Genomic DNA, 25526 nt, shown 5'->3' on the forward strand with positions numbered 1-25526 from the left:
TGAGACTGTTTCCATAATTCGGCTATTGTAAATAATGCCGTTATAAATATAGGGCATATAGATATATAAAAAGGTATTTTTAGATAAAAATATAAAATAAATACATATTTATGTATAAAATATATTTTTTATTTAGAAATATTTATTTTATATATACTTAAAAATATATTTTTATATATATAAAAAAGGTATTTTTATATTCTTTGGGTAAATACCCAATAGTGTGATTTCTGAATCATAGAGTAGTTCTATTCTTAACTTTTTTGAGGAGCTTCCCTACTGTTTTCCATAGTGGCTGCACCAGTTTGCATTCCCACCAACAGTACACAGGGGTTCCTTTTTCTCCACAACCTTGCCAACATTTGCTGTTTCTTGTGGTTTTGATTTTAGCCATTCTGACAGGTGTGAGGTAGTATCGTTGTAGTTTTGATTTGCATTTCCCTCATGGTGCGTGAGGTTGAGCATCTCTTCATGTGTCTGTTGGCCATCTGCTGGCCATCTTCTTTGGAGAAATGTCTGGTCATGCCTTATGCCTATTTTTTAATTGGATTATTTGGGATATTTTTTAGGTGTTGATTTGTAAAAGATCTTTATATACTTTGGATACTAACCCTTTATGGGATAATGTCATTAGCAAATATCTTCTCCCATTCAGTAGGGGTGCCTTTTAGTTTTGCAGATTGTTTCCTTCACTGTGCAGGAGCTTTTAATCTTGATGTAGTCCTAATAGTTTATTTTTGCTTCTGTTTCCTTTGTCTCAGGAAACACATCTAGAAAAATGGTGCTGTGGCCCATGTCAGGGACCTCACTGCCTGCACTTTCTTTGAGGATTTTTATGGTTTCAGGTCTCACATTTAGATCTTTAATCCATTTTGAGTTTTTGTATGTGGTGTAAAAAAGTGGTCCGGTTTCATTGTTTTGCATGTTCCTGGTCTAGTTTTCCCAACACCGTGTGTTGAAGAGACTCTCTTTTTCCCTTTGGATATTCTTTCCTGCTTTGTCAAAGATTAATTGACCTTATAATTGTGGATTTATTTTTGGGTTTTCTGTTTTGTCCTATTGATTTATGTGTCTATTTTTGTGCCAGTACTATAGAGTTTTGAGGACTGCAGCTTTGTAATATAATTTGAGGTCTGGAATTGTGATGCCTCAAGCTTCGCTTTGCTTTTTCAAAATTGCTTTGGCAATTTGGAGTCTTTTAAGGATGATTTGTTCTAGTTGTGTGACAAATGCTATTGGTATTTTGATAGGGATTGCATTAAAGGTGCAGATTGCTTTGTGTAGCATAGGCATTTTAACAATGTTTGTTCTTCCAATCCACAAGCATGGAATGTCTCTCCATTTTTCGTATAGTCTTCAATTTCTTTCATCAGTGTTTTATACTTTTTAGAGTACAGGTCTTTTTTCTCTTTGGTTAGGTTTATTCCTAGGTATCTTACTATTTTTTATATAATTGTAAATGGAATTATTTTCTTAATTTTTCTTCCTGCTGCTTCATTATTAGTGTATAGAAATGCAACAGATTCCTACACATTGATTTTATATCCTGAGACTTTACTGAATTCATTTGTCAGTTCTAGTATTTTTTTTTTTTTTTTTTTGGTGGAGCCTTCAGGGTTTTCTATGTAGTGTATAAAGTCATCTGCAACTATTGACAGCTTTACTTCTTCCTTTTCAATTTGGATGCCTTTTCTTTCTTTTTGCCTTGCTGGTGTCAGCAAATGTCATTTTAAATGCATTGGTAGCCACATTTTTTTAAAAAAGCAAGTGAAGTTCATTTTAATGATTTATTTTACGCAAGATGGCTAAAATATTATTTCAGCATAAATGCGATATAAAATTCATGAGATATTTTATATTTTTTTCACATTAAGTCTTTGAAGTCCAGTGTCTATTTTATACTGCCAGCATCTCACAGGTTGGACCAGCCCCATTGCTAACACTCAGTGGCCACATGTAGCTACTGGCCACCCTACTGGGTGGGGCAGCTTTGTAGCCTGTGTTCCTTAACTGTGTGAGCATGCACGATCTTGTAAAAAGCATTTATCTGTGACATTGGTGAATATTTAAATCATTGCCATTATTTAACCACAAGGGGTGACTGGCCTTGCTTAAGGTCACAGACTAAAAAAAGATTAGTTTCCATCCGTTCTTACTTATCTTTCATCTCTTTTTGCTTAAAATAGTAGTGCTACTGTAGGTAACCATGTCAAATGAATTTTTAGCTAGCAGTTGGAAAGAAGTTCCCCAGAGAGCCTGCAGTAATTCTAGACTTGCTTGGGAGGTTTTTGTTTTATAGTTACTTACATGGAAACCAACTTGTTAAAAAATTTGGGGAGGCACTGCCCTGCCCCCAGGCATTCAGAGTACCCTAAGCCAGTTAAGTGCTGATAAAATCACTCAGGTTATCAGGCTCTGAGCATTGTTTAGCTATTTTGGAAGAAATATTTTTAAATTTCACATTAGACTCAAACAGTATCCTAGATGGAGCTGTAAAGTCTCTTCTCTTCCAAGTGTGAGTATTCCAGAGTCATCAGTGGCTTAAAAAACAAAACCCAAAGTACCACAGCTGTCTGCAAGAAAAGAGTCTTCCTCTCTAATTTTTAAGAGTTGAAAAACACCATCTTACCATCTTAAATATATGTCACACTTATCTGAAAATAAAACAGAAAGCATTGCCATGCAGTTATTGGCTTGTCCAGCCATTTGAGATTGTGCCGAGAACAGAGGAACACAATTATTCCTCCTCCCATGAAGAAGCCATTAAGAAACACCTGTTGAGATGTCTTTTTTCAAATCCATGAGAGGCCAGGCTAGAGTTCTATGCTGTTTCAGGTGCAAGAGAATTTAAGGAATCTTAGTTCTGTGGAGCTGGCCCCTCCGGGGCCATTTCTGATGGGAATGAAAGAGCTAGGACTTCCTGCCTTCTTGGCCACGTTGAATACTTCTGTCCCTCTGGCACTCTCAGAGCTGTAGCTGTAATAGGTATGTTGCTTTCTAAGTCTTTATATCTGGGTGTTCTTTCTGTAAGAGAAAGAGGAAAAGCCCTGGCATTTACTGCACACCTACTGTATGCCTGGCACTCTGCTAGGTACATGATGTGGATTGTTTCATATAATCTTGACTATAACTCAGCAAGGCAGGTATCATATCTACATTTCGTAAACAAATTTGAGTTTCAGAATTACTTGCCCAAAGCCATGGGGCTACATGGAGGGGTGGGACTGGGGCATAAAAACTAGTCTTGTGTGATGAAAGCCCCAAGCCTGTCAACAGCACCACGCAGCTGTTCTTGCTGTATCTTCTTCTAGACTAAGTGTCTCATGGAGAGGGGCCATGTTTTGTTTGTTGGGTGAGTTCCTGGTTTACCTTGCATGGTTTTCTCATTAAAGTTGGGGCAGAGCATGAATAGCCAAGAGTGAATCAGAGAATGAATGTTTTAAAAAGAGGGTCAGTGTCTGGAAGTTTCCTCACAGAGGAGCTCCAGCCTGGCAGGGAAGGTCAATGGACCGTTCTGGTGTTGACTAAACCTTATTTTCTTCGTTAAAACCACATTAACACTTGGAAACATGGTTCTTTTACTGTCAAACCATGCCTGAAGGAAGAGGCATGTTGGATATTTGGTGAGAGATGCCATATGAATGGCCTGTGTTGTAATGACCTTAGAGCTGTGAAGACAAGCACACCACGGAAAGCATGGTCAACTTGAGTTTTCTCATAGTTTCCTGTGCGTACTGACCTGCTGGGGTCCAGAGATGGTCTATCCCTTGTTTGGTTTCTTTCCATTTGTCTTTCTCCAACTCGGGCATTGAAAACTATGGCTCCCAGCTCTTACCTGCATGTAAGAGGATGTATTATCACTGGTCCAGAAAGCTGCTCCTAAAACCGAAAAACTCAGAGAGCCTGATGCAAGGAAAGGTGCATTTCCTGGCCCTGACTAGACCTCTCTTTTTTTATTCTCTTTTCATGAAATGTTTATTTGTGTGGGGAGTTTGATTTCAAGGATCAGTTATAGACAAGACACTGGGTGTATCGTCCTGCATCTGAGGAAAATCCCTTCTTCCTTATTTTCATCCATGGCATTCCGACCTCTGAGCTAGGTATCGGGAAGACATAAATTCATGTGTCTCCCATAGTCATTTTTCCACTTGTGGTCTCTGGAGATGCCCCAACCCCTCTGGTTTCTGTGGGACAGTTGGGAATCCATGGCTTGTTGAAGATCCATTCTGTTGGAGGACATTGGGGTGGGACAGTTGTTTGTGGATATGCGAAAAGGTGTGAAGTTGAGTTTTATACTGAAAGGAGACATTCACTAACGTGATAATTTATCCTACCAGAGGTTGCTTGGTAAAGTCTTGAATATAAATGAGCAGATTCATTTTTTTAAGGATCTTATTTATTTATTCATGAGAGACACAGAGAGAGAGGCAAGAGACACAGGCAGAGGGAGAAGCAGGCTCCCTGCGGGGAGCCCATCCCAGGACCCCGGGATCACACCCTGAGCCAAAGGCAGACGCTCAACCACGGAGCCACCCAGGCGTCCCCTAATTTTTCTTAAAAAAAAAGTTCTGACTACAGGCATTGAGGTTTTTGATTGTTATGGAATCAAAATTGACTTTATTCCTGAGTTAAGTATCTGACTTTCAAAATCTCTTCATTATCTCTGTTGTGATAAATGGATTTTCCTAATATCACAAGGAAATTTGAATTATTTAATCTTGCCACTTCTTTGTACATAGGCACAGAGAGGTTAAGACATTTACCTACAGTTGCACAGTGAGTCATACAATAGACATTTCCCCCCAAAAAAGAGCATGATCCCATGATGGGAGTTAATAGCTTGGATTTCCTGTCAGAATGTTCGCATTTCCTTCCATTAAGTAAAGAGCTACATTTATTACAAAAATACGACTGAAGCGATTGTATAACCACACTAGATTTTTGAAAACCTGAGGGTCAGAGCAAGTTAGCCTGTGAGAATACCACATGTATTTGCACAGGGTGGCCTGGTCTCACTGGACGTCTTTCCCTAACCAAGGTCGTCTTGACACAATCCACAGTGGTTGTGTTGGTTTTCATTAGAGGTTACTCCTTGAAAACACTTTTTTTTCTTTTTTTTTTAAAGACTATTTTCCGAAAGTGAACATTAATAATAATTTAATAACCCCTGAATTAATCTGATGTTTTAAATCCTTATCATTTTTGCATACTGAAGGTAGTAAATTAACAACTAGCACTTAATAACAAAAATCTATTAGTCTCCAACGTGCATTTAACACTTCTAGAGACTTCCTTTATTGCCTGGAGGGGCTGGCATGAAATGACTCTAAAGTTTTTCCTTTGGTTACTTAAAAACATGTTGATTAAACTAGTGGAAAAAAAGTTTATCTTAAGTCATAAAATTCTCCATTTTGATCTTTATCTCAATGACTAAGTTGAGCTGGCCGTTCCATAAAAACTTAAGTTCGAGTACTTAACGTTCTTGTATATAAACTGGATTCATTCTACATACTAGAGAATAGAATTAGTAAATATGTATGACATGCTTATGATTATTTCTTCCTGGCCTACCTGTATATTTGCAATATTCTAACGGTAAATATATGGTAATTTGATTCACTGAAGCTTGAGATAATTATTTTCTAAGATAGAGCTTAGGGGCTTATAAGCAATTCAGAAGGGATTCACTTTACTATTCTAAAAAGAGCCAATGAATCGGAAAGTCATAGCTTGGTAAATTCTCCCTAAATGCAGAAGTATGAGGTATCGGTGTCATTTATTTATTAAATTTATTTTCCTAAGCATTACCTTTTTAAAATGAACTCACAATTAAAAAACAAAAAAAAAAAGAACCATACCTTAGGCTAAATGTGGACAGACATGTCCTAGAGAACCAGACCGTCCTAGGAATACTTCTTTCACGTGTTCTGAACTGAAACATCTTATCCCCATCTTATCCCTCAGTTTAGACTAACGTCCCCTCCCCCCTCCTCCTCATTCCCCAGTGACTTAAGACCCCCGGGGGTTTTAATTTTTGTGATGAGATTCATAGCTCCTTTAAAACATAGCAGGGTTCAGTGACTGGAAGGCCATAGAGTTTGCATAATTTCACAATATCGATGCTACAATAGCAAGAAGTCTTTATCTGGCTTTCACGCTGGATCTCCCGGCGCCTTTTCTCCTGGTTGTTTTGGCAGGACAGGAAATACCTGACAGCAGAGTGCTATTAGAATAATTTGACCTTCACCATACAGCCCTCCAAATGTGAATGGACAATTGGACCTTGTGTTTCTGATTGTCTACAGATGTCCTGTCCTGCAAGTCAGAACGAAAAACTCTGTATTGTTATGTTCTTTTTTTAAGTGTAAATTGAGTAACTGCTTTCCTTACTAGTAAATAAGCATTGAAATATAGTTGAAGGGAGTTGATTTTCCTTGATGAAGCCATTATGTGAGAAACGTATGTTTAAAAAAAAAATTACCTGGTATTTCGGGAAACAGCAGCGGGTAATCAGCGGCACGCAAGGTGAATATAGTACGTACCAAAAAATAGGATACGACTGAATGAGACTTTATGCTGTGAATATGCTGCCTTAATATATCTGTTATCTATTTGTTTCCCTCTCTCTTCTCCTTTTTTTTAAGTGATTTTTTGGGGGGTGCCTGTGCGGCTCACCTGGTTGAGTGTCCAACTCTCGGTTTAGGCTCGGGTCGTGGTCTCGGGGTCGTGGGATCGAGCCCTGTATTGGTCTCCGCGATTAATAGGGAGTCTGCTTGGGGCTCTCTCTCTCTCCCTCTCCCCTTCGCCCACCCCCTCCCCAATAAATAATAAAATACAAGAATGATTCTTAAAAGAATTCTGTGACTTGTGAAAATTGTCAGTTTCATATCAAAAATCTGATTCCCATCAACTGCAAAAAGGACCTTTCTTGTGCATTCACACACTGACTTACAAAACGTGAGTGGGGATGTCAGTCACATTAACTCCTCTCTAGGGATGGAGAATGCCCCCTGTTTCTTCCCCTGTAACCCCCCACCCCGGCCCCAGCTACCACCAGTGTGACTGTGGCTGCGAGTCCAATAGGATGATTTAATCTCATATATCTCTAGGGCTTACCTGTATACCGTCTATGTGAGAGCTCGGCTAAAAGCGTGGAATGCTACCTCTTGCTTCTTTGTGACTTGATCGAGGCAAAGAAATATAAAGATCTCACTGAAAGGACTTGGTGGTTACTGTCTGTGGGTGATCAGAAGCCATAGGAATCAGGAAAAGGTAGCATTTCCCTTTTGCTTCTTGTATATTCCTTGTAGGAATCAGGAAAAGGTGGCATTTTGCTTTTTTGCTTCTTCTTGGGGGCGCACCAGGCAGCAGCCGGTGGGGGAAGTCTATAAGTCTATGCAGAAAGGCAGAAGTATTTAGTGACTCAGTGAGGGGCAAAAGTGACTGAACAAATCTCCGGACCTCTTAATTCTATAATTCCTTCCTTTAGACTTTTACTTCTCTGCCGATGTACCTGTGGGTTTTGTTTTAATGCATCAAGAGCCAGCCCGGGGTGATGGCATGGGACACTCAGCGTTGTTGGTCAGACGCAGAGCATAGAGCGGGACCGTGGCTGAGTGCACTGTGTAGACTCGGCCTCTGCAGAGGGCCGCCTCGCTCCTTATTCCTCTTCAGCAGGTGATACTCGCTAGCAGCCTCGTGACCTTGCCAGATTGGCGGGTCACCTGCGGGTTTCCAGATGAGAAGAGATTAGAGGACAGTGCTGCCCTGTGTTCCGCATGGCCCCGCTCTCACAGGGAGCCCTGGGATTTCTGGCAACGGTGAGCTCAGTGGTGAGCTCTTCTCATCAGAGCGAGTGTGGGACTGATGTCTGCAGTCAGGCCTTGCTGCCTTCTAAAAGTGGGGTGGGAAGGGGTTTTTTTTTTTTTTTTTTTTTTTTTTTGGTTTGGTTTGGTTTTGTTTTTTGCAGGTTCAGGAGTGATGTGGGATATTTAAACACTCGACCTCATTGGGATCAGACCTCGCCCAAGTAGATCTGGGGCTCTACTGTCTCAAGCAGGACCCGCCAGGGATCGGTGTGTAGGTCGAAGCGTCCCGGAGTGCCAGCCGTGGGGCCGATCCCTCACTTTGTCCCTGGTATTCTGCTCAGCGCCGGGAAGACCGAGTGGCTAAGACCCAGGATCTCCCATCGAGAAGCTCACAGGCTCGTAGGGAAGGCAAACGTGCGAGCTCACGAGGGCAGGACCACGGAGGACAGCGCCTTCGTTGTCCCTGGGCGAGCGATCAGACAGGGATGGAAGGGGGACGCCTCCACAAAGGCCTCCGAGAGGAGCCAGCCTTGAATTCAGCCTTGGACGGTGTAGGGGGACCACATTGGGGGGGCGCGCCAGGCAGGGAAGAGCCCGACCAGGTGTGGGCCCCTGAAAGGCCGGGACACACGCTGGTGACAGCAGCCGGCCACGGGGTGGGGGGGCTTGGGGACACAAGAGGGGGCTCTCAGGGAGATGGCACAGGACACACAGACCAGCACTGGAGCTGCCGACTTAGGGACGATCCCTCCTGTGCTTCCCAGGAACTGAGACAGACGTCTGAGCTAGCAGGTGACTCTGAGCTGGCAGGTGACGCAGGGAAAGGACACTCCGGCAGATTGAGGAGCAGGACGCAGGGAAGTGACTGGGGAGTACCGCAGTGTTGCAGGAGGGAGGATGTGGCTCCGGACAGGACAGGACAGTAGCCGGGGTGGGGGCTGAGCTTCCAGAGGAGGAGGCAGAGGGGATGAGGGGAGCAGATAAGAAGGGTGTGAGGCCGCAGCTCTCACTCTGCGCCTGTTGGGCAGTGGTCCCCATCCACGATTGACGGGATGTTATGTCTTTTGGTGCAAGAAAGGGACATCATGGGCAGCCCGGGTGGCCCAGCAACTTACCACCACCTGCAGCCCGGGGCATGATCCTGGAGACCCTGGATCGAGTCCTTCGTTGGGCTCCCTGCATGGAGCCTGCTTCTCCCTCTGCCTGTGTCTCTGCCTCTCTCTCTCTCTCTGTGTGTGTGTGTCTCTATGAATAAATAAATAATCAATCAATCAATCTTTAAAAAAGAAAAAAAGAAAGAAAGGGACATCATCCGTGTGCCCCATGGTCTTGCTGGTAAAATGTGCTTGCAGGCATTTGGGTGCACAAAGTGTGCAGCCCCCCATCACGGACTCCATTCGACAGAAACCGTGCCTCCAAAAGATGCCGTAAGGGTCATGATTTCCACTGTAAGATGTGGGTGTGTGCTAGGTGGGGTGTGTCACCTTCTGTTTCGAGGCGCTGTGGGAGGGTGGCTGAGCAGCAGGCGGCCTTCGTTCCAAGTGTTGACTGCCTGGGACGCCTGACTTCACCCCCCTGGGCCCCACCTTTCTGACACTACTAAGCTGCTAACACGGCCTCATGGGTTCGTCGTGACAGTGAGATGCGATCGAAGCACGAGAACGCAGCAGGTGCGAGGCCCACAGAGTAGCCCCTGAGTGGCCCAGACATCCTTCCTCTCTCCTCTTCCAGCCTCAGAGGATGTTCAAAAGGGTGCACTTTCTTTTTCCTTCTCTGCGCTGAGCCTTGCTTGGCCAGGGGGCGTCCAGACCAAGGTAACGATGAACCCGAGGAGCCGTCCTCGTATTTAAATTCCTTAAGGAGATGTCACGCGGGAGGCTTGATTTCCTGGAAGAGGGTGTTTATCATTTCTGCCTTTGCTTTTTGATGCAGGACGTCAGCTGCAACGAGATCACAGCCTTGCCCCAGCAGATAGGTCAATTGAAATCTCTACGGGAACTGAATGTCAGAAGAAATTACCTTAAAGTTTTACCACAAGGTAAAAAAAGAATAAAACAGGAGATGTTTATTTTGTTTGTTTGTTTGCTTACTTCTGGGAAGAAGGTAGTTTGCTTATGTTTGTGCATGCCCAATAATATTAATTATATTAATATGAATCATATGAATTTCACACACAGATAACAGAAAAGTTCGTATTCATATTTAGTCGGGGGCATGGCAGTGCAGCCATTCCCCCGTAGAAGGCCGTGTGTCTGTTAGTTTGCTCACATAACAAAGTATCACAGACTGAGTGGCTTAAACAACAGAAATTTATTTTCCCACAATTCTGGAGGCAGGAAATCTAAGATCAAGGTCTCTCCTGAGGCTTCTTGCCCTGATTTACAGATGGCTTGCTTCTCCCTGCATCCTCACGTCATCCTTCCTCTGTGTCTCCGTCCTAATCAGCTCTTCTTAGAAGGACACAGGTCATATTGGGTAGGGCCCACTCACATGACCTCATTTTAACTTAATTACCCCTTTGAAGGCCTTATCTTCAGATACATCCACATTCTGAGGTTCTGGGAACTAGGACTACTCCAACGCAGGAAATTTGGGGACATACCGTTCAGCTCACAACAGGAGGCAGCATGAGTTGTTTTTGGTATGGATGTGCAACGTTCTGGAACATCGGGCCAACACCTTAGGTGATGTGCTTGGTCTCGTAGGTCCAGCTGTTAGGATCTCTGGCCTTGGGTATCTGGTCGCCCTGGTTGGGACCCGCCCCCTGTGTCTAGAATCTATGCTTCAGGTGAGAGGACCACCCCTGCTGAAGTGGCACGTGGGCTAACGTCACTGGTTGTTGCAGCGAGTCTCCCAAAGGCCAGAAGCAGGGATCCTCCAGAACCTCAGCGTTGAGGCTGGTTGCCCCCTCAGACATCCCTGCTCAGGATCCAGCCTCAAGCCAACCCTTCCCTGCACCTGTGGGCTTCCACAGCATGTCCCTCTGATATGCTGTCTTTGGGTTCCAATAAAAAGACACATTTCTTCAGGAATTGCAGGCCATTAAGAACTTTGACAAGCAGCTCTATAGATGGTGGTGGATCTGAATTTCATAAGTTGGGATTCTTGTTTGGACTTGAATCAGAATGGGTCAATGAGCAGTAAAATACCGAATGCTTTCCCAAAAGACGTATTCCGGGTTTCAAAGATCGCACTGCGTTCCACCCATTTCATTTAAGGCCCACCAGGCATACCAGGGTTCACACATCTATTTAAAAATATACCTCAAAGCAAAAGCATATACTCGGAAACAGAAACTAAAGCATTTGGTTAACCCGACACTACTGCAGCTGGTTGAGAACCGCCTGATTTGTATTATTCTGTTCCTGCATCTTGCTCTTTGGCATGAAGGCAAGCCGGTGAAGCTCACGGAAGGGAAAGAACTTTATAAAATGTGATGCACTTGGATGGGAGGTTTGAGTGTCTCCCTGCCATCCCATCACCTTTCGTGCACTAACTAGCATCTTCAAGAAGTAGACGTAGAAACTCTCGGCACAAGGACTTATTAGTTTATGACTTTGAGATAACTAGGTATAAAAAGATTGATTTTTCATTCTGTCACTGTCTCATCCATTTTGAAGGGATGAAATTATTTTTCTTGGTTTGAGCAAGTGCAAAGGGGAGATGCTCTTACAGCACATTTCTAAGCATTAAACCTCTTGTAGCACTGAATGCAACTTTCCTCTAAGCTCTCGTTGCTAATCGCTGAAAGCTCCTGACAGATCACCAAACTCTCATTTTCAAAAGAAAAAGGGTAAGGGTCGTTTCACGGATGCCTAGAATAGTCTAGAAACGTGTGAAAAGTGTGTCTTTTCTGCAACCAAGGTCTTTCTTTCTCTCACCACTCCCTACACTCTTACCTTCAGAAAATTCCCATCCCTGAAAAAAGATCGGTTACAAATTTCTATCCTTTCCATAATTAGGTTTTCTCAGGTGTAGTAGTTTAAAAATATATCCTCCAAGCTAAAACTTCAGTTTACTGGAAAAATCTCTCTCTCTCTCTCTCTCTCTCTTTTTAATAACTTCCTGCATATCAAGTTTCTTTTCTGCTTCACTCCAGAGAACTCGATTAACAAAAGGGCATTGATAGTGCTTTCAGGCAACGAATTTAAAGACTTTGAAGACTTTGAGTATTTACTTGTTTTTCCTCTGTGAGTACCCTTCCCCATATGCTTTCAATCTCAGGAGGGAAAACGAGTCTGTGGCCGAATTACCCATATCAATTTTGTGGTGGTTTCACTACACATACTGCAATGAGGAGACCTGCATTTTGTTTTTTTCTAGGCCCAGAATGGACAGAATTAAGATTAAAGGAGCCCGTCATTGACCTTCTTTGCAACAGAGGATGTGCCTTGGAATTTTTTTTTTTCCTCTTCCTTCCTTTTCCTGCCCTGTTTCTTGCGACCATTTCTGGGCCGCAGTTCTCAGCCACCACCACTACCACCACCACCACCACCACCACCACCACCACCACCACCACCACCACCACCATTTTCTGGTTGTGAAACTGCCAGGCTCTCGTTTTTCCTAATGAAGCCAAGATGATAATTGTGTTCCAAACTGCAATTAACGGGAATGGGTCATAATACAAACCATTCTTACTTTCTTTACCCTCTTTGGTTCAGTTGCCTCTCCTCCCCTTCCTGCTGTGCCTGCCAGGAACTTAGCCCTCCGCCTTGCTTCAGAGCCTTCACTGTCCCAGGCAGAGAATCGCTGAAGATCCAGAGTCCAGCTAAGTTTTGCCACTAAATTTGCCGGCCTGAGTTCAGTGAGTGAAAAGAACAGTCTCTGAGACGGATCCCTATCACTAAGGGTTCCAGCAAGGGGATCTGCCTCCTGGATCCAAAGCCCTCTACACCTTAGTCCAGTTTGAGGAATAAACCATGAAGTGAAAGAGATCTGACTTTGCCCTTGACCTTCCAGATTCCATGCTGTCCTCCAGGTCCCCGTCCTCCCTCCCTCCTTCACCTGCAGCTCACAGCATCAAGGCAACCTCCAGGATGAGTCAGGTGACAGGCAAATCGCTGCCCCTGCTCTTGGGGGGGCAGAGAGTGGGGGATGAGGCCTGGGCCTGGGCAGGGACTTGCTCGGGGCTATTTACCCAACACTGAGTTTGGGACCTGCAGAGTTGGATGCTCTTCAACCTCTCTCCTCACACTTGGGTCCTGTTTTAAATACAAAGTAATCCCCTAAGGCAGGAACCAAGGAAAGTCCCTTCCACACCCAGAGGCCCAGGGCCAGGAGGCTCTGAGGAGAGATCACTTTTGCTAAGAGCATCTCTTTTTGTGGAACTTGAAGCAGCCTCCCTGAGTGGACTGAAAACCCTCAGGCACACTTGGGGGCGGGGTGGGGGGTGGGGAAGCAATCGGGTCACTTCTTACCGCAGGTCACTTTATATAGCACCTGCCTGTCCTCCCCTTTGGATCTCCTCTCGGAGCCCTTACCGAGGCCCCTCTGCCATACGTGGGAGTGGCCTCCCCCCCCAGGGACCTCACTGCTTGGCCCCGTGTTGCTCTGTTGCTCTACGTGTCTGCTGTTGCTCAGCCTCTTTGCTCCGTGAAATATAGTCGACTTCGTTCCCTGCAGCTGCCAGCGTCGGTTGGAATGCTTGAAATTACTGAGTGTTTACTATGCCACTGGGTGGGGATTTGAAGCTAAATATAATGTTCTATCTTGTTTGTGGAGCTGCAGGAGACTTTTCAAAAGCAGTAGACTTGAGCCTCATCAAAGCAGGATTACAGGGTCCATTGCAGAGTTCTGAATTAGATGGCATTTAGTCTTGAAAGTAGAATTAGAAAACCCAGGAACACATTTCTTGTAACTGGCTCTGAGACTATGCCAGCCCAGATACGTTGTTGACTCGATAAGCATATTTGATGATTAGCACATTGTTCATATGCTTGCAAATGAAGTGAAAGCATAAACCTACCCAATGTGGGGTGGCTTATGTGATTGTTCTGCTGGAAGAAAGGCCTTTCTAAACAAAAGATACTGTAAATGTCAAGTGTTTTTTTAGCTCTTATCAGAACTACCAACAATTTAAAATGATTGTGCTCCCAATGGAAGATTTTCCCCTCCCCTTTAGTAAAATATTTTAGACACAGACCACGTATTCCTGATGCACAACTTGCTTCAGTTATGTTAAATATTTTTCCTGGTAAGCAAAGAATGAATTTTTGAATGTTTAGCCATTTAATCTTGTTGCTTTCTGAATTTGTGTTTTCTTTTTCTTTTTCTCCCCTCCCTGTTCTTTAGAACTAGTAGATCTTCCCTTGGTAAAGTTTGACTTTTCCTGCAATAAAGTGCTCGTGATTCCCATTTGTTTTAGAGAGATGAAACAGCTGCAAGTATTACTACTTGAGAACAACCCTTTGCAGTCTCCTCCAGCACAGGTGAGGGATGGCAGCAAAGCTGTTTCATCGCGGGATACGCCGTCACTAGTGCGTGGGTAACTCTCAGCAGAGCTGGGCCTTTGCTATTCTGCTGAATTAATATTGTTTGGGACATGATCACAATCTCTGAAAGATGAAACTTTGGGTAAATCCGACTACAGTAAGTTGTCTTGTGCTGCATCAAATCCACTTACCAGGATTTGGATCACCATTCTGATCTCTTGCAATCCTAGGATTATAGGATCATACAAATGTTAGCAATTGTACGTACGTTGGAAACACCTACATGGAGTGTAGGGCCTATTAAAGGAAGCGTATATTCCTCACTTTAATGTGAGCTGAGAAATGGAGTTTAAGCATTTTCACTTATGGGTGTTGGTATTTAGAGAGAAGTTTCAAGTTCAACTGCGAAACCATGTGCTAAACAAAATGAATGCTCCCAGAATTGGACTGTTACCGTGTCAGGTATCTGACTTCTGTACTTTTTTTTTACACTATTCAGAATTAGACACATTTCTGTTAGAATGGTTTTCTATTCAAAGTAGCATCTGGAAGACACGATTGCCTAAATTCTCAGATGTTTTGGAGAGGTCAGATTTGGTGTGCATTGTTGAAGCATTGCTTAAAATGAAAATGCAAAAATTAAGATATCAAATGTCTAGGATCTACATTTTGTTTTGCCCTTAAACAAATACGTATTATTAATTTCTCCGTAGATTTGCACAAAGGGCAAAGTGCACATATTCAAGTACCTGAGTATACAAGCCTGTCAGATTAAGACAACCGATTCCCTTTATCTCCAAACGATGGAGAGGCCACATTTACAGCAGCACGTGGAGGACAGGTGAGTGTGACTGCAGTCACTCAAAGCCCCTGTTTGGAATTTGCTTAGGCCACCGTGCTCCCGGTAGGGAACTCCAAAAATCCCTTTGCCTCATTTAACTAGTGCAGATTTTAACTCAAGCGTTCTAGCATTTTGTAATAAGAGAGAGAAAATTGGTGCTGTTGATAACCTTTGGCATCTTGCAAATCTTATCTTTCCTAATTTTAATCAATAATCCGTCTTTCATGAGTATTGCGTGTGTACGCATGCTGTGCATGTGCATATATATATGTGCTAACGCACATGTACGTTAGATGCATGTATACCTCCTTATAAATGCAATCTGTAATATAAGTAGAGGTATTGTTTTGTTTTGTTTTACCTCTTAGTTAAAACAACCATATCAAGCTCAGGCATGTCTTTTTTTTTAATTATTAATTTTTAATATGCCTCAGTACATTGTTAAGAACAACTGGAGGTTTCGTTTCGTAATTGTGTTTTAAAAATGCAGTGTGCACAGTTTTTGCCATTTCCTGTTTGGAACAGAAGCATTAGAGTCCTTTCAAATGCCCTTGGCCTTTCTGTGGCATAAATTGGGCCTTGAATTTTCAGGGAACAAAATTCCCACACTGAACACGTGTATAAAAAGACAGCTCGTTTTGAGAGGTCTTCATGGCAGAGACCTTCCTTAGCTTTTTACTAAAACAACATGATGACTTAAAATCTAAGCCTGCCCTAGGGTATCTTTATATAATACTTAAAGTATGTATTCATTATTTTATTTTTATACACATTCAAATGTGTTTATTCGCTGGAAAGAAGCTTACAGATTGAGAGTAAGCACATAAGAGGTAAAAGCCTCTTATAAAAGCAATTAGGCAGTTTTTGCTTTCTTGGACACTAGAGTCTGTAAGATAAGAAAATTGTCGCCTATTTCAAAGAAGTGGCCACTTGGTTAGAGTGTGAATTTATGAAACCCTGAGCACAAAGAATTTATTCTGTACTCTGTTTAGAAAGACTATCTGATTATTAGGCCTTTGTGTCAATCTCCTTTAATATTGGGTTGATTGTTGCCTTATGGGAGTAATAAAACTTGTATAGCGAAGTCATTATTTGAGTATAAATTGATGTATCTTGTTGTGAACTTTGTGATTTCATTTTTTTCTAAATGAATTCCATACTGATGGCATCTATCCCAGCAAGAAGGATTCTGATTCGGGTGTTGGAAGTGATAATGGAGATAAGCGTTTATCTGCCACGGAGGTAATTTTTTGTGATTAGATATTTTTCTTTCTGTGCTAGATATATGCATCTGCCTGCATTCCTGAACTCCTGTGTGGTAAAGGGCATTAATGCATCTGTGTGAGAATGTGTGATGAAGTTTGTGAAGGCGATTTGAAATCCCCCAAGTGTTATATAAACAGGAGCTGTTGTTAGCTTTTTCTGCATCTTTAATGTTTTGTAAATATCTCAAAAGTGGAGTCTCTGTCCCCTTCACCTCCCACCACATTGCTCACATTACCTAGAGTATTCTTGAATGTTTCATAAATATTATGAAATGACAAAGAGTGGTGTGCAGGTACACATGAGGCATTTTTATAAATGTGTTTGTAGGAAACAGGTTATTTACATGCATAAATGTTAAGGAGTCAAATGTGCATTGCATTTTAGCAGTTTACCTACAGGAAATGCAATTTTGAGTAGCCATAATTTTTATAGTAATATTTGTTTTCCTGAAGCTCTTTGTGTTCTTTTCCAGCCTTGGATAAAAATTCGGGTATTTGTAAGCTGAGAGGTCTCCTACACTAGAGCTTCCTAAAGTGGTTACAAATAGTTCATTTAGCATATTTATCTCATTTATAGTTAGATGCCCCAAAACCTTCCACTAACATACCATTAAATAGGATTTCTTGAGCGTGGGAGCTAGAAGGGATAACTAGGGTAGGGGGTCGATGTATCAGGTCTTCCCTTTGAGGAACTTTACTGAGTTTTTGTGGTTATTGAGTTTTGAGACATTATACTGCTCTTTGAAGATGTAATTAATAAGCCAATTACCCCATTTAAGGAGTTCACATTTGTCCTGTGTGTGACTCCAAGAAAAATGCCTTTTCCCTGTTCTCTTCAGGTCTTTAAGGGTTAAGATGTACCTAAGATATTTTCATTTATTTCCTATGAAATGCTTTATAAAGCAATGTGTTTAAAAGTTAGGGTGCCCTAAGATCTTTCTAATACAGAACATTTCAAAAGGAGTTTGTAGGCAGAAAAAGAAGGCCAATTTCAGTAAAAGAAAATCATTCTCATGAAGCCTCATGAATAGTTTACTGTGGCTCCCCGGGGGAGAAAATACTCAACACACTGCTTTATAAGTTGTATTTAATTCAGCCCCCTTAGCTTTATTAAAACTCATAAGTCCCCTGAAATGTCCCATTGTTTCAGAAATTACTCACCCTAAGCTTATTTTCTATGAAATTAAAACAGACTCTGCTTTATCCTTTATCTGTTTTTTAAGGGTAATTAAGTTCATTAATAAAACATCACACAAAGAACTTCATTATCCTTTTGTTCTCATTTAATACAAGTAGGATGCTAATATTCTAAAAGGAGGCCAGGGGTTTATTCCCTCTCTTTTAACTAGATGCATCTCTTTGGAATTTTGCTAAGTTTTTAAGATGAGAGGAGGGTAGAAGGAAGGACTACAAAAAGGGATATATTCAACAGAATCCAGCACTTACATCTTCCCTTTGGCCTTTTTTTCTTTCACATTATAGCCTCATTACCTGAGAACACCTCCAAGAAATGTGTTTTTTTTTTAGAGGGAAAAGAGTTCTGAATTATCCAATGTAGCTTTCTATTTTCACTTTGGCAAATCCGTTGCCATCTATGGTCAGTTTATCTTGTTCCCCACTTATGTTTCATTGTGGCATTCAGAAAGCACATCTCATTCCCTGAGTTTGGCAGTTGCCATTGTCTGATTGATTTAGCATTTGTCTCTAAGGAGTCTAAAGCATATTTTTGTCAAGATAAACATGCAAAAAAACTGGCGGCTGAACGGATATCTGTTTAGTGGATGGAATGCACACTCGTTTTGCGCCAGTTTCTAAACGATTTGTGCACGTGTCCAAAAGTAAATGAACACTGTACTCTGAAAGTCATGGCTTCAGGAATTTCGGAGCAGCCCACAATTCCCTGAAATGTGTTCTATGGAGATTCATGATCCCTGCGATTTGGAAAGCTTTTCACTAAACAGCGACCCTGAATGGAGACAGGGGAAAATAAATGAGGCTCCATATTTCATTTGTGATGGAATCGTAGATTATCTAAATAAACTTCATCCGCTAGTGTGGGAAACGAGCCCCTCCGGAGACAACTCACTTTGATTACTAAATCGAAGCCTTATTTTGAAAATTGCACAGAACACATGCCCTTTAAGTACTACAGTCACTTAGCACTTCATATACGTGATGCAGCCCAAATGCCTGCATTCTTCAGCCTAACGCAGGGAAATAACCCGAAGCCCGGTGCTGCACGTAAGATGCACTGTGGGTAAATGAGCTATTGTCAGATACTGCCCACTTTTTGTGACTGGCCGCGTGAAACCTTAATGCAGTTTTGGGAGATTGGCATGTCAGGTCTCAGAGTGTCATTACTATTACAACGATTGACTAGTCCTACGGCTGGTGTGATAGTAAATTCAGTTATGCTTTTGTTCTGTTGGGTATTCCATGGTCCTTCCTAGCGCTCTGAATATTGCTCTTAGGCTGGCAATACCATCAGGTACCTGACAAAATTTCAGCTCAAAACATATGTACAGAGAGACACTTGAGTGTTAGCTCAGTGAATTTTGACAGTGTGAACACACCCACGTTACCAGCTGCCAGTTCAAGAGAGAGAGATCTTCACCAGGACCCCAGGGAGCTCACTCACGCACCCACCCTCCAAGCCAAGCCTTGACATTATCTTGACTTCAAATACCATGGACTGGGTTTTTTGTTTGTTTTTGTTTTGGCTTTTTTTGGTTTTTGAACTTCATGTAAATGGAGCTGTTCTTTGTATCTGGTGTCTTTTACTCAATATTATGTTTTTGTGAATCACAGCATTTTTTCTCTTATCACATAGTGTTCTCTTAATCTACATTGATAACGTTTGTCCCTTGAATCATAGCCTTCTGATGAAGACACTGTTAGCCTCAATGTGCCAATGTCAAATATCATGGAAGAAGAACAGATCATCAAAGAGGACTCATGCCATCACCTTAGCCCAGTTAAAGGTGGGAGAATGAAAGATGGGGAGAAAGTGCTTGCTTTAAGTTTCAGATGTGCGTTTATAATCTACACAAACAGGGCCATGATAGTAGCTAAAGTTTATTGAGCCTTTCATGTGCACCAGGCTCTGTGCTAATCTGGGAAGGTGATCTCATTTAGAGTTCAAAATTCTGAAACGGATGTTCTAATCATCTCCATTTTATAGGATACCAAGGCTCAGAGAGTTTAAGTAACTTGCCAGTGATCACACAGCTAATAAGTAATAGAGTTATTCTCATTTTGAAGATTTATCTAACAGTCTTTAAATCCATTCTTGGAAAACAAATGCCCATGCATAGATATGTTAGGCAACACCAGTTGTTATAGCATGTAAAATCCCAAATCTCGTTGGCTTAACACAATCCAGATCAAGTCTACATGGGAGATGACAGGCAAATCTCCGAGCAATGATTCAAAGGCCCGAGCTGCTTTCATACTGTGACTCCACCATCTTTGACACAAGATTTCCATAGTTTCCAAGTCCTGTCTTAAGGCAGAAGTGGGCCGAGCGCGGAGGCTTGCTTTGCAGGAGGTTTTTAACGGACTGGGCCTAGGAGTGTCCATCACCCACAAGGTAGGCTGGGATACACGGCTACATCTAACCACATGCGAAGGTGGGAAGTGTAGTTAAGACGTGTGCCAAGGAATCCACTTGACTGTGGACAAAACAACTGACCTTAATTCTCTCACCTATAAGCGAGGTGATTAGATTAAGTAATATGTAGGGTCTTCAGTAGCTCTCAAATTCTGTGATTCTCTAACAATCACCAAGTGATCACTAAGTACTTTATGTCCTATATACCTTGAAAATCCTAGCAATATATTTCATATCTTCATGAGAAGCTCTCATTTGATTCTATTAGAGTGTTTTTTTTTAAACTACTCCTGTTTATTCAGTGACTTTAAAAGAAAATACTAGAATTTAGTGTTTAATGATTTGTGGAGAGATGATTTCATGATATATGAAAGGTGTAGAGCTAGATTCATATGCAATTATCTCCCTAATAATTTGGATTTGCTCTCATTAGTGATGGGAGAACTGTGTGAACCAACTCAATGTCTAGGATTTGCTTTCACTTTTTACCTTTATGTTTTTAAGTTTAGCATTTATGCTTATCTGAGGTTATGATTGGAACCATACATTGTCCAAGAAAAAGATCACTTGTGTACTTTATGCAAAAATAAAACTGCCGCTTTGTTAACTTAGATAAGCTATGTAACGTTTTACGGTATACGAAATAGTGTCTTAGGCAAATTTTTAACATAAAAGAATTATGTAATTTGTTACTGGTGAGCATTTTTCCTCTCTGTAGGAATCCTGAAAGGTGGCCCTACTCAGTTCTTTTAAGTTTCCATCCAGATCAGGGAGGAGAGATCTGCTTGGTGTTCCTTTCCCCTCTTTCATACTTGCTTTCCTCTTTTTCTTAAAAAAGTTACCAGAGGTTTCATTTCTTTCATAAGGGACTAAGTAAGCCATGAAGAGGCCTTGACTTTCCAGTTCGCCATAGAGGGCTTTCTATTTCTTTTACTCTTCTTTCTCTTTTTCCTCCTTTATTCATCTTTTCGGCCGACCCTTTGGGGGACAGAAAAGTTGGGTCATTCATAGATCTCCAGAAGCGGTCACAGCAGTGACTGAAAAATAGTTCAATGGCATTTGAGGGTCATCTGTGCTTTGTTCATCTCTTCATAAAACCTTGTCTTTCTGTGTTTCTCTACATTTTCCTAATAGGGGACTTTCATCAGGAATTTCAACCAGAGCCTTCCCTTTTGGGTGATAATGACAACTCAGGAGAAGAAAGAGACCAATTTACTGATGGAACAGATGTTCTCCGTTCAGAATTCATAACCTATATTAAGGCAAGTGGAGGATCAGCTATTTTTTTTTTTTAATTTTCTTCTGTGTGATGCCATAGAATTTAAGGTCAAGGTTACCAGCCCATCACCTTAAATGTCAGCATACTGCCCGTCTCCTCTGGTTTCTAAAACATCTTCTCAAAATTTGGGGTATCAATTTTCTGACGTTGGGAGCCGGTCCTGGTCATACCTCGCCTTTTTCTCTGTAAATGTGTGATTTTCTTTACATTCAGTGATTGCTTCCACTGCTCAGTGCATGATGATAAGTTAGCAAAGGTGTCAGCCTTACTATCACCATCTGGTAAAAGTTAAAATAGACCCAAGTTTCACATTCTTTTTCATGTATTCTGAGCAAATGTTTTTCTGGGGGGTACGTCCATAGTATAAAGAGAAAAGTGGAGACTCTTAAAAATCTAGAAATGAATGTCTTCTGTTTCTGGAAAGGTCACTCAGAGAACACTTACTCCTGAGCTCTTGTACTCGCCCTGAGGGATTGAAAGGTTGGACGAAGTCCCTGGGTTTCAGGTGGATCTTCGTCATAGTAGCAGCAAAAAGAATAGAGAAAAACTAGCCCCTTTCTAGCGCTGGCAGTGGGGGTTCCGTCTTGAGACATGATTGGTATGTGTCTGCCCGTCCTTCCGGCTCAGGTGGTAGCACCAGGGAATCACAGGGCTAATTGGATAAAGTTCATTTTCACGTGGCTCACGAGAGATGAGGGTCCCGGGCTGACTGCGGTAAAGCAGGTGGGAGGTCTCTAGATCCCGTCCCTATTTCCTGAGGTTGGTGCTATGACGGCTGCTGGGCTGAGCATTAGCTTAGTTCAGCCTCAGCTGGGAACGCACATACTGGGGTCTTCAGGTTCTCGCCGCTCTGTGGAACCCCCACGAGCATTGATTTATTGATTGATCCACAAATGAATTATAGTGAGTAGTAAACTCATAAAAATGGAACCCACAAATAATGAGGGTATCAACCGTATAACCCCCTAACTTAGCAAAAGAAACCCATAAAGCCCTATGTTGCATCCTGAAAAATACACTGTTGGCTCTACTTTTATTATAAAACCAAAAACTAGAAGGAAATACCTGTGTCCCCTGTATTTGAAAACCAACAAAGAGAGATTACATAACGTGGTTTCTTGCTCATTTCTGATAGTGTATCGTTGCCCATGACTTTCACTGTTATTTGGGTAGTGACACGGTAGTTCCTGTCTTGACCGTGCACTAAATCTATAAGTAATAAAAGTCTGAGTGTTTTTTTAAGCCAGAGGCTGGCCTCAGGTGCCAGCCACCTCCTCGGAAGAAGACTCTTCCCAGTGACACATGAGGGGACTGGGCTGGGTCTGAGTTAGTTAACAGCGTGTCAGTCCTCGTGTCTGTTGTTCTTTCTTTGCCCCGAGGGATGTACCACCATTCGGGGGTGGCTTCTTCTCTGGCCGTAGGCTGAGTTAAGGCAGCATTTCTCTGTGTCAGAGCTGAAAGCGGACAGAAGCACAGGGAAGTCTTAGCAGTGGGACGTACCTTTCTAAAGAAGCCCATCACAGTGTTCATTTGGAAAAATAACAGTGTGTGTGTGAAATGAAAATGATCTCATTTCATTTCAGTGAAATCTGGGTACGGTGTGCATGTGTGAAACCAGTAGATGCAATTTGAGACATTTCCTCTTGTTTAGTATTTTACGCTTTCTTTTTCCCCAAGAAGACACACACACACACACACACACACACACACACACACACACACCCCTCGTCCTCTTGCAGACAGTAGCATGTGCATTCTCAGGTGACCCAAGGAGGAATCTGAACATCCGGAGGTGCTAAGAGGGCAATAAGAAATAGAATCATGCTTTGCATTTCTGACTCTAAGTTAACAGGTATTATGGTCCTGGGTCAGGTCCCTCTTTTTAAAAATTAAATTTTATTGTTCATTGTGGTGAAATATACGTAGAATGTAAAGCTTCCCATTTTAGCCATTTAAAAAATTCATTTAAAAATACAGTTCAGTGGCGAGCCCATTCACACTGCTGTGCAACCATCACCACCGTCTGTCTCCAGAACTCTCTTTATCTGTATCTTTTTATCTTTTTTATCAATGGGCAGTGTTTCACTCACTGCCCATTGAGCTTTAATCTCCCCTTCCCTTCACCCCTCTGCCCTGGTAGCCACCGTTCTGCTTTATTTCTCTCTGAGCAGTTCCTGTAGGGACCTCGTGTCACTGGGATCTTACACAGTTTGGCTCCTTGTGACCGACGTAGTTCACTGAGCATCACGTCCTGCAGGTTCACTGTGTTAAAGCAGGTGTAGGAACTTCCCTCCTTTTTAAGGCTCAGTGACGTTCCCTTGTGTGTACAGAGCACATTTTGCTTATCCGTTCATCTTTAGATGGACACTTGGGTGGTTTCCACCTTTTGGCTATTGAGAATAATGCTCCTGTGAACATGGGCTTGGGTAGGGTTTGACTGTTGACTGCCGATAGCCAGCGGCTCTCAGAAGACCCGTATGTTCTGTCCACAGGACAGGACAGAGGACTGTGAAGAACTGTTACGGATAGAAGAGGACACGCACTGGCAGCCTGAGGGAATGTGAGTACCCAGGGCCCACTGAGGAGCCACCATCCTGTGAAGTTCAGGGTTCAAGCAGAAGGCAGCCCTGTCACGATAGAATTTTGGTCTGTTTTCCTTTGGGTAAGCTGATAGTCTCACCCAGTAGTATCGATAAGTTGCAAGTTTTTCTGTCTGATGCTTATCGTCATAGTACAAAGTCACACCTCTTCCTTGGCCTTGGGTTTTATCTGATTGGACGCTGTGGATAGAATGTGATTCAGGAAGTGAGATGAAATTTCTACCCTGGCAGTTCTAGGTGACTTCCATTTGTCTCAAGAAACCAACAGGTTGACCCAGAGCAAAATATAGTCCTAGTCACCCTTTACCACCGAGTCTTCCAGGTTCGAGATCTGAGGAAACCACGTACCTCTCATGAGTTGGTCCCATGTCCAACAGTTGGTATCACTAACATTTATTCCGTACTGTGGGCCAGGCACTGTCTTAAGTACTTCACAGTAACTTGTTTCATCCGTACACCAATCTTAGAAGTTCTGTTGTCATCCCCCATTCCACATACGACAAAACCGAGGCACGGAGAGACTGCCCCAAGTCACACAGGGCTGGGATTGAACCCCAGGAATCTCCCATCACAATCTCCCTTCAATTCTGTTGCGTCTAAGGATGCACTTGGCCAGCTTTACAGGCGAGGGCATGAGTCATCTATCAGATGAGGAACGATTTCCAGGGGGAATTGAGCTGGAACCAGGTGACAGTAGATTTTTGGTTCCCAGGATTTTGTTTTCCGTGATCTGGCATGTACGCCCGGACCTTCCTTCATACCTTGCAAGGGATTTCCCCTTAGTGAGGGTTGCCTATGTTGTTAAAAAGTGTCTCTACTTACAGAAACACGTTGGCTCATCTTCTGTAGTGGAAAGCAGTAACTATGATCAGATACCTCTTGACCTTTAAAAATGTTGCTAAGTTCCTTTCCAGTCAACTGTCCAGTGTTATCAACTATTCGTTGAATATATTTCCGTAATATCAAAGAGGACTAGCTTGATTATAGAATCATAGAACGATAGGGAAAGAGATATTATAGGGAGAGTGTTTCTTTAAACTATAGCTGACCCTCGAAGAGTGCAGGGGTTGGGGCACCAGGCCTTGGCGCACAGTCAAAAATCTCCATATAATTTTCAACTTCCCAAAGCCTTAACTACTAATAAGATAATGTTGACCAGAAGCCTTACCAGTAACCTAAACAGTTGGTTAATGTATTTTGTATGTTATATGTTTTATATACTGCATTCTTTTTTTTTTTTTAAAAAAGATATCATTAATTTATTTGACAGAGAGAGAGAGCACAAGTCGGGGGAATGGCAGACAGGCAGAGGGAGAAGCAGCCTCCCCACCCAGCAGGAGCCTGACCTGGGGCTCGATCCCAGGAACCTGGGATCATGACTTGAGCTGAAGGCAGATGCTTAACCAGCTGAGCCACCCAGGCTCCCTATATGCTGTATTCTTACAGTAGTAACTAATTTTTCCTGATTTTTTCAGTATTTCTAGGCTATGCCATTGACCTGTGAATTTTTTCAAATTGTTGCAAAACTCTAAAAAATTTTCTGATATATTTATTGAAAAAACCTGCATGTTAGTGGACACACGCGATGCAAACCTGTTTCGTTCAAAGATCAACTGTGGATAAAGCTTTGGAAACCCCATTCAAAATCTTATTTATTATCTGTTGTTCCCAATCCTACCTGTGGAGCTT

At 42.3% G+C, this 25526-nt stretch overlaps 1 protein-coding gene across 4 annotated transcripts in view; it reads left to right on the forward strand.

Annotated features, from left to right (window-relative positions):
• Positions 1 to 25526, forward strand: part of LRCH1 (leucine rich repeats and calponin homology domain containing 1) — a 199694-nt gene that overhangs the window by 125553 nt on the left and 48615 nt on the right. For all 4 annotated transcript variants that reach the window (XM_041731341.1, XM_041731340.1, XM_041731342.1 and 1 more), the window contains exons 4-10: positions 9741 to 9846; positions 14103 to 14239; positions 14956 to 15083; positions 16262 to 16325; positions 19224 to 19329; positions 21093 to 21220; positions 23730 to 23797. In XM_041731341.1, the coding sequence (XP_041587275.1) occupies positions 9741 to 9846; positions 14103 to 14239; positions 14956 to 15083; positions 16262 to 16325; positions 19224 to 19329; positions 21093 to 21220; positions 23730 to 23797 (737 nt within the window). The remainder of the gene's footprint in view (positions 1 to 9740; positions 9847 to 14102; positions 14240 to 14955; positions 15084 to 16261; positions 16326 to 19223; positions 19330 to 21092; positions 21221 to 23729; positions 23798 to 25526) is intronic.

Source organism: Vulpes lagopus, chromosome 16 (assembly GCF_018345385.1).
Source record: "Vulpes lagopus strain Blue_001 chromosome 16, ASM1834538v1, whole genome shotgun sequence".
NCBI lineage: Eukaryota > Metazoa > Chordata > Mammalia > Carnivora > Canidae > Vulpes > Vulpes lagopus.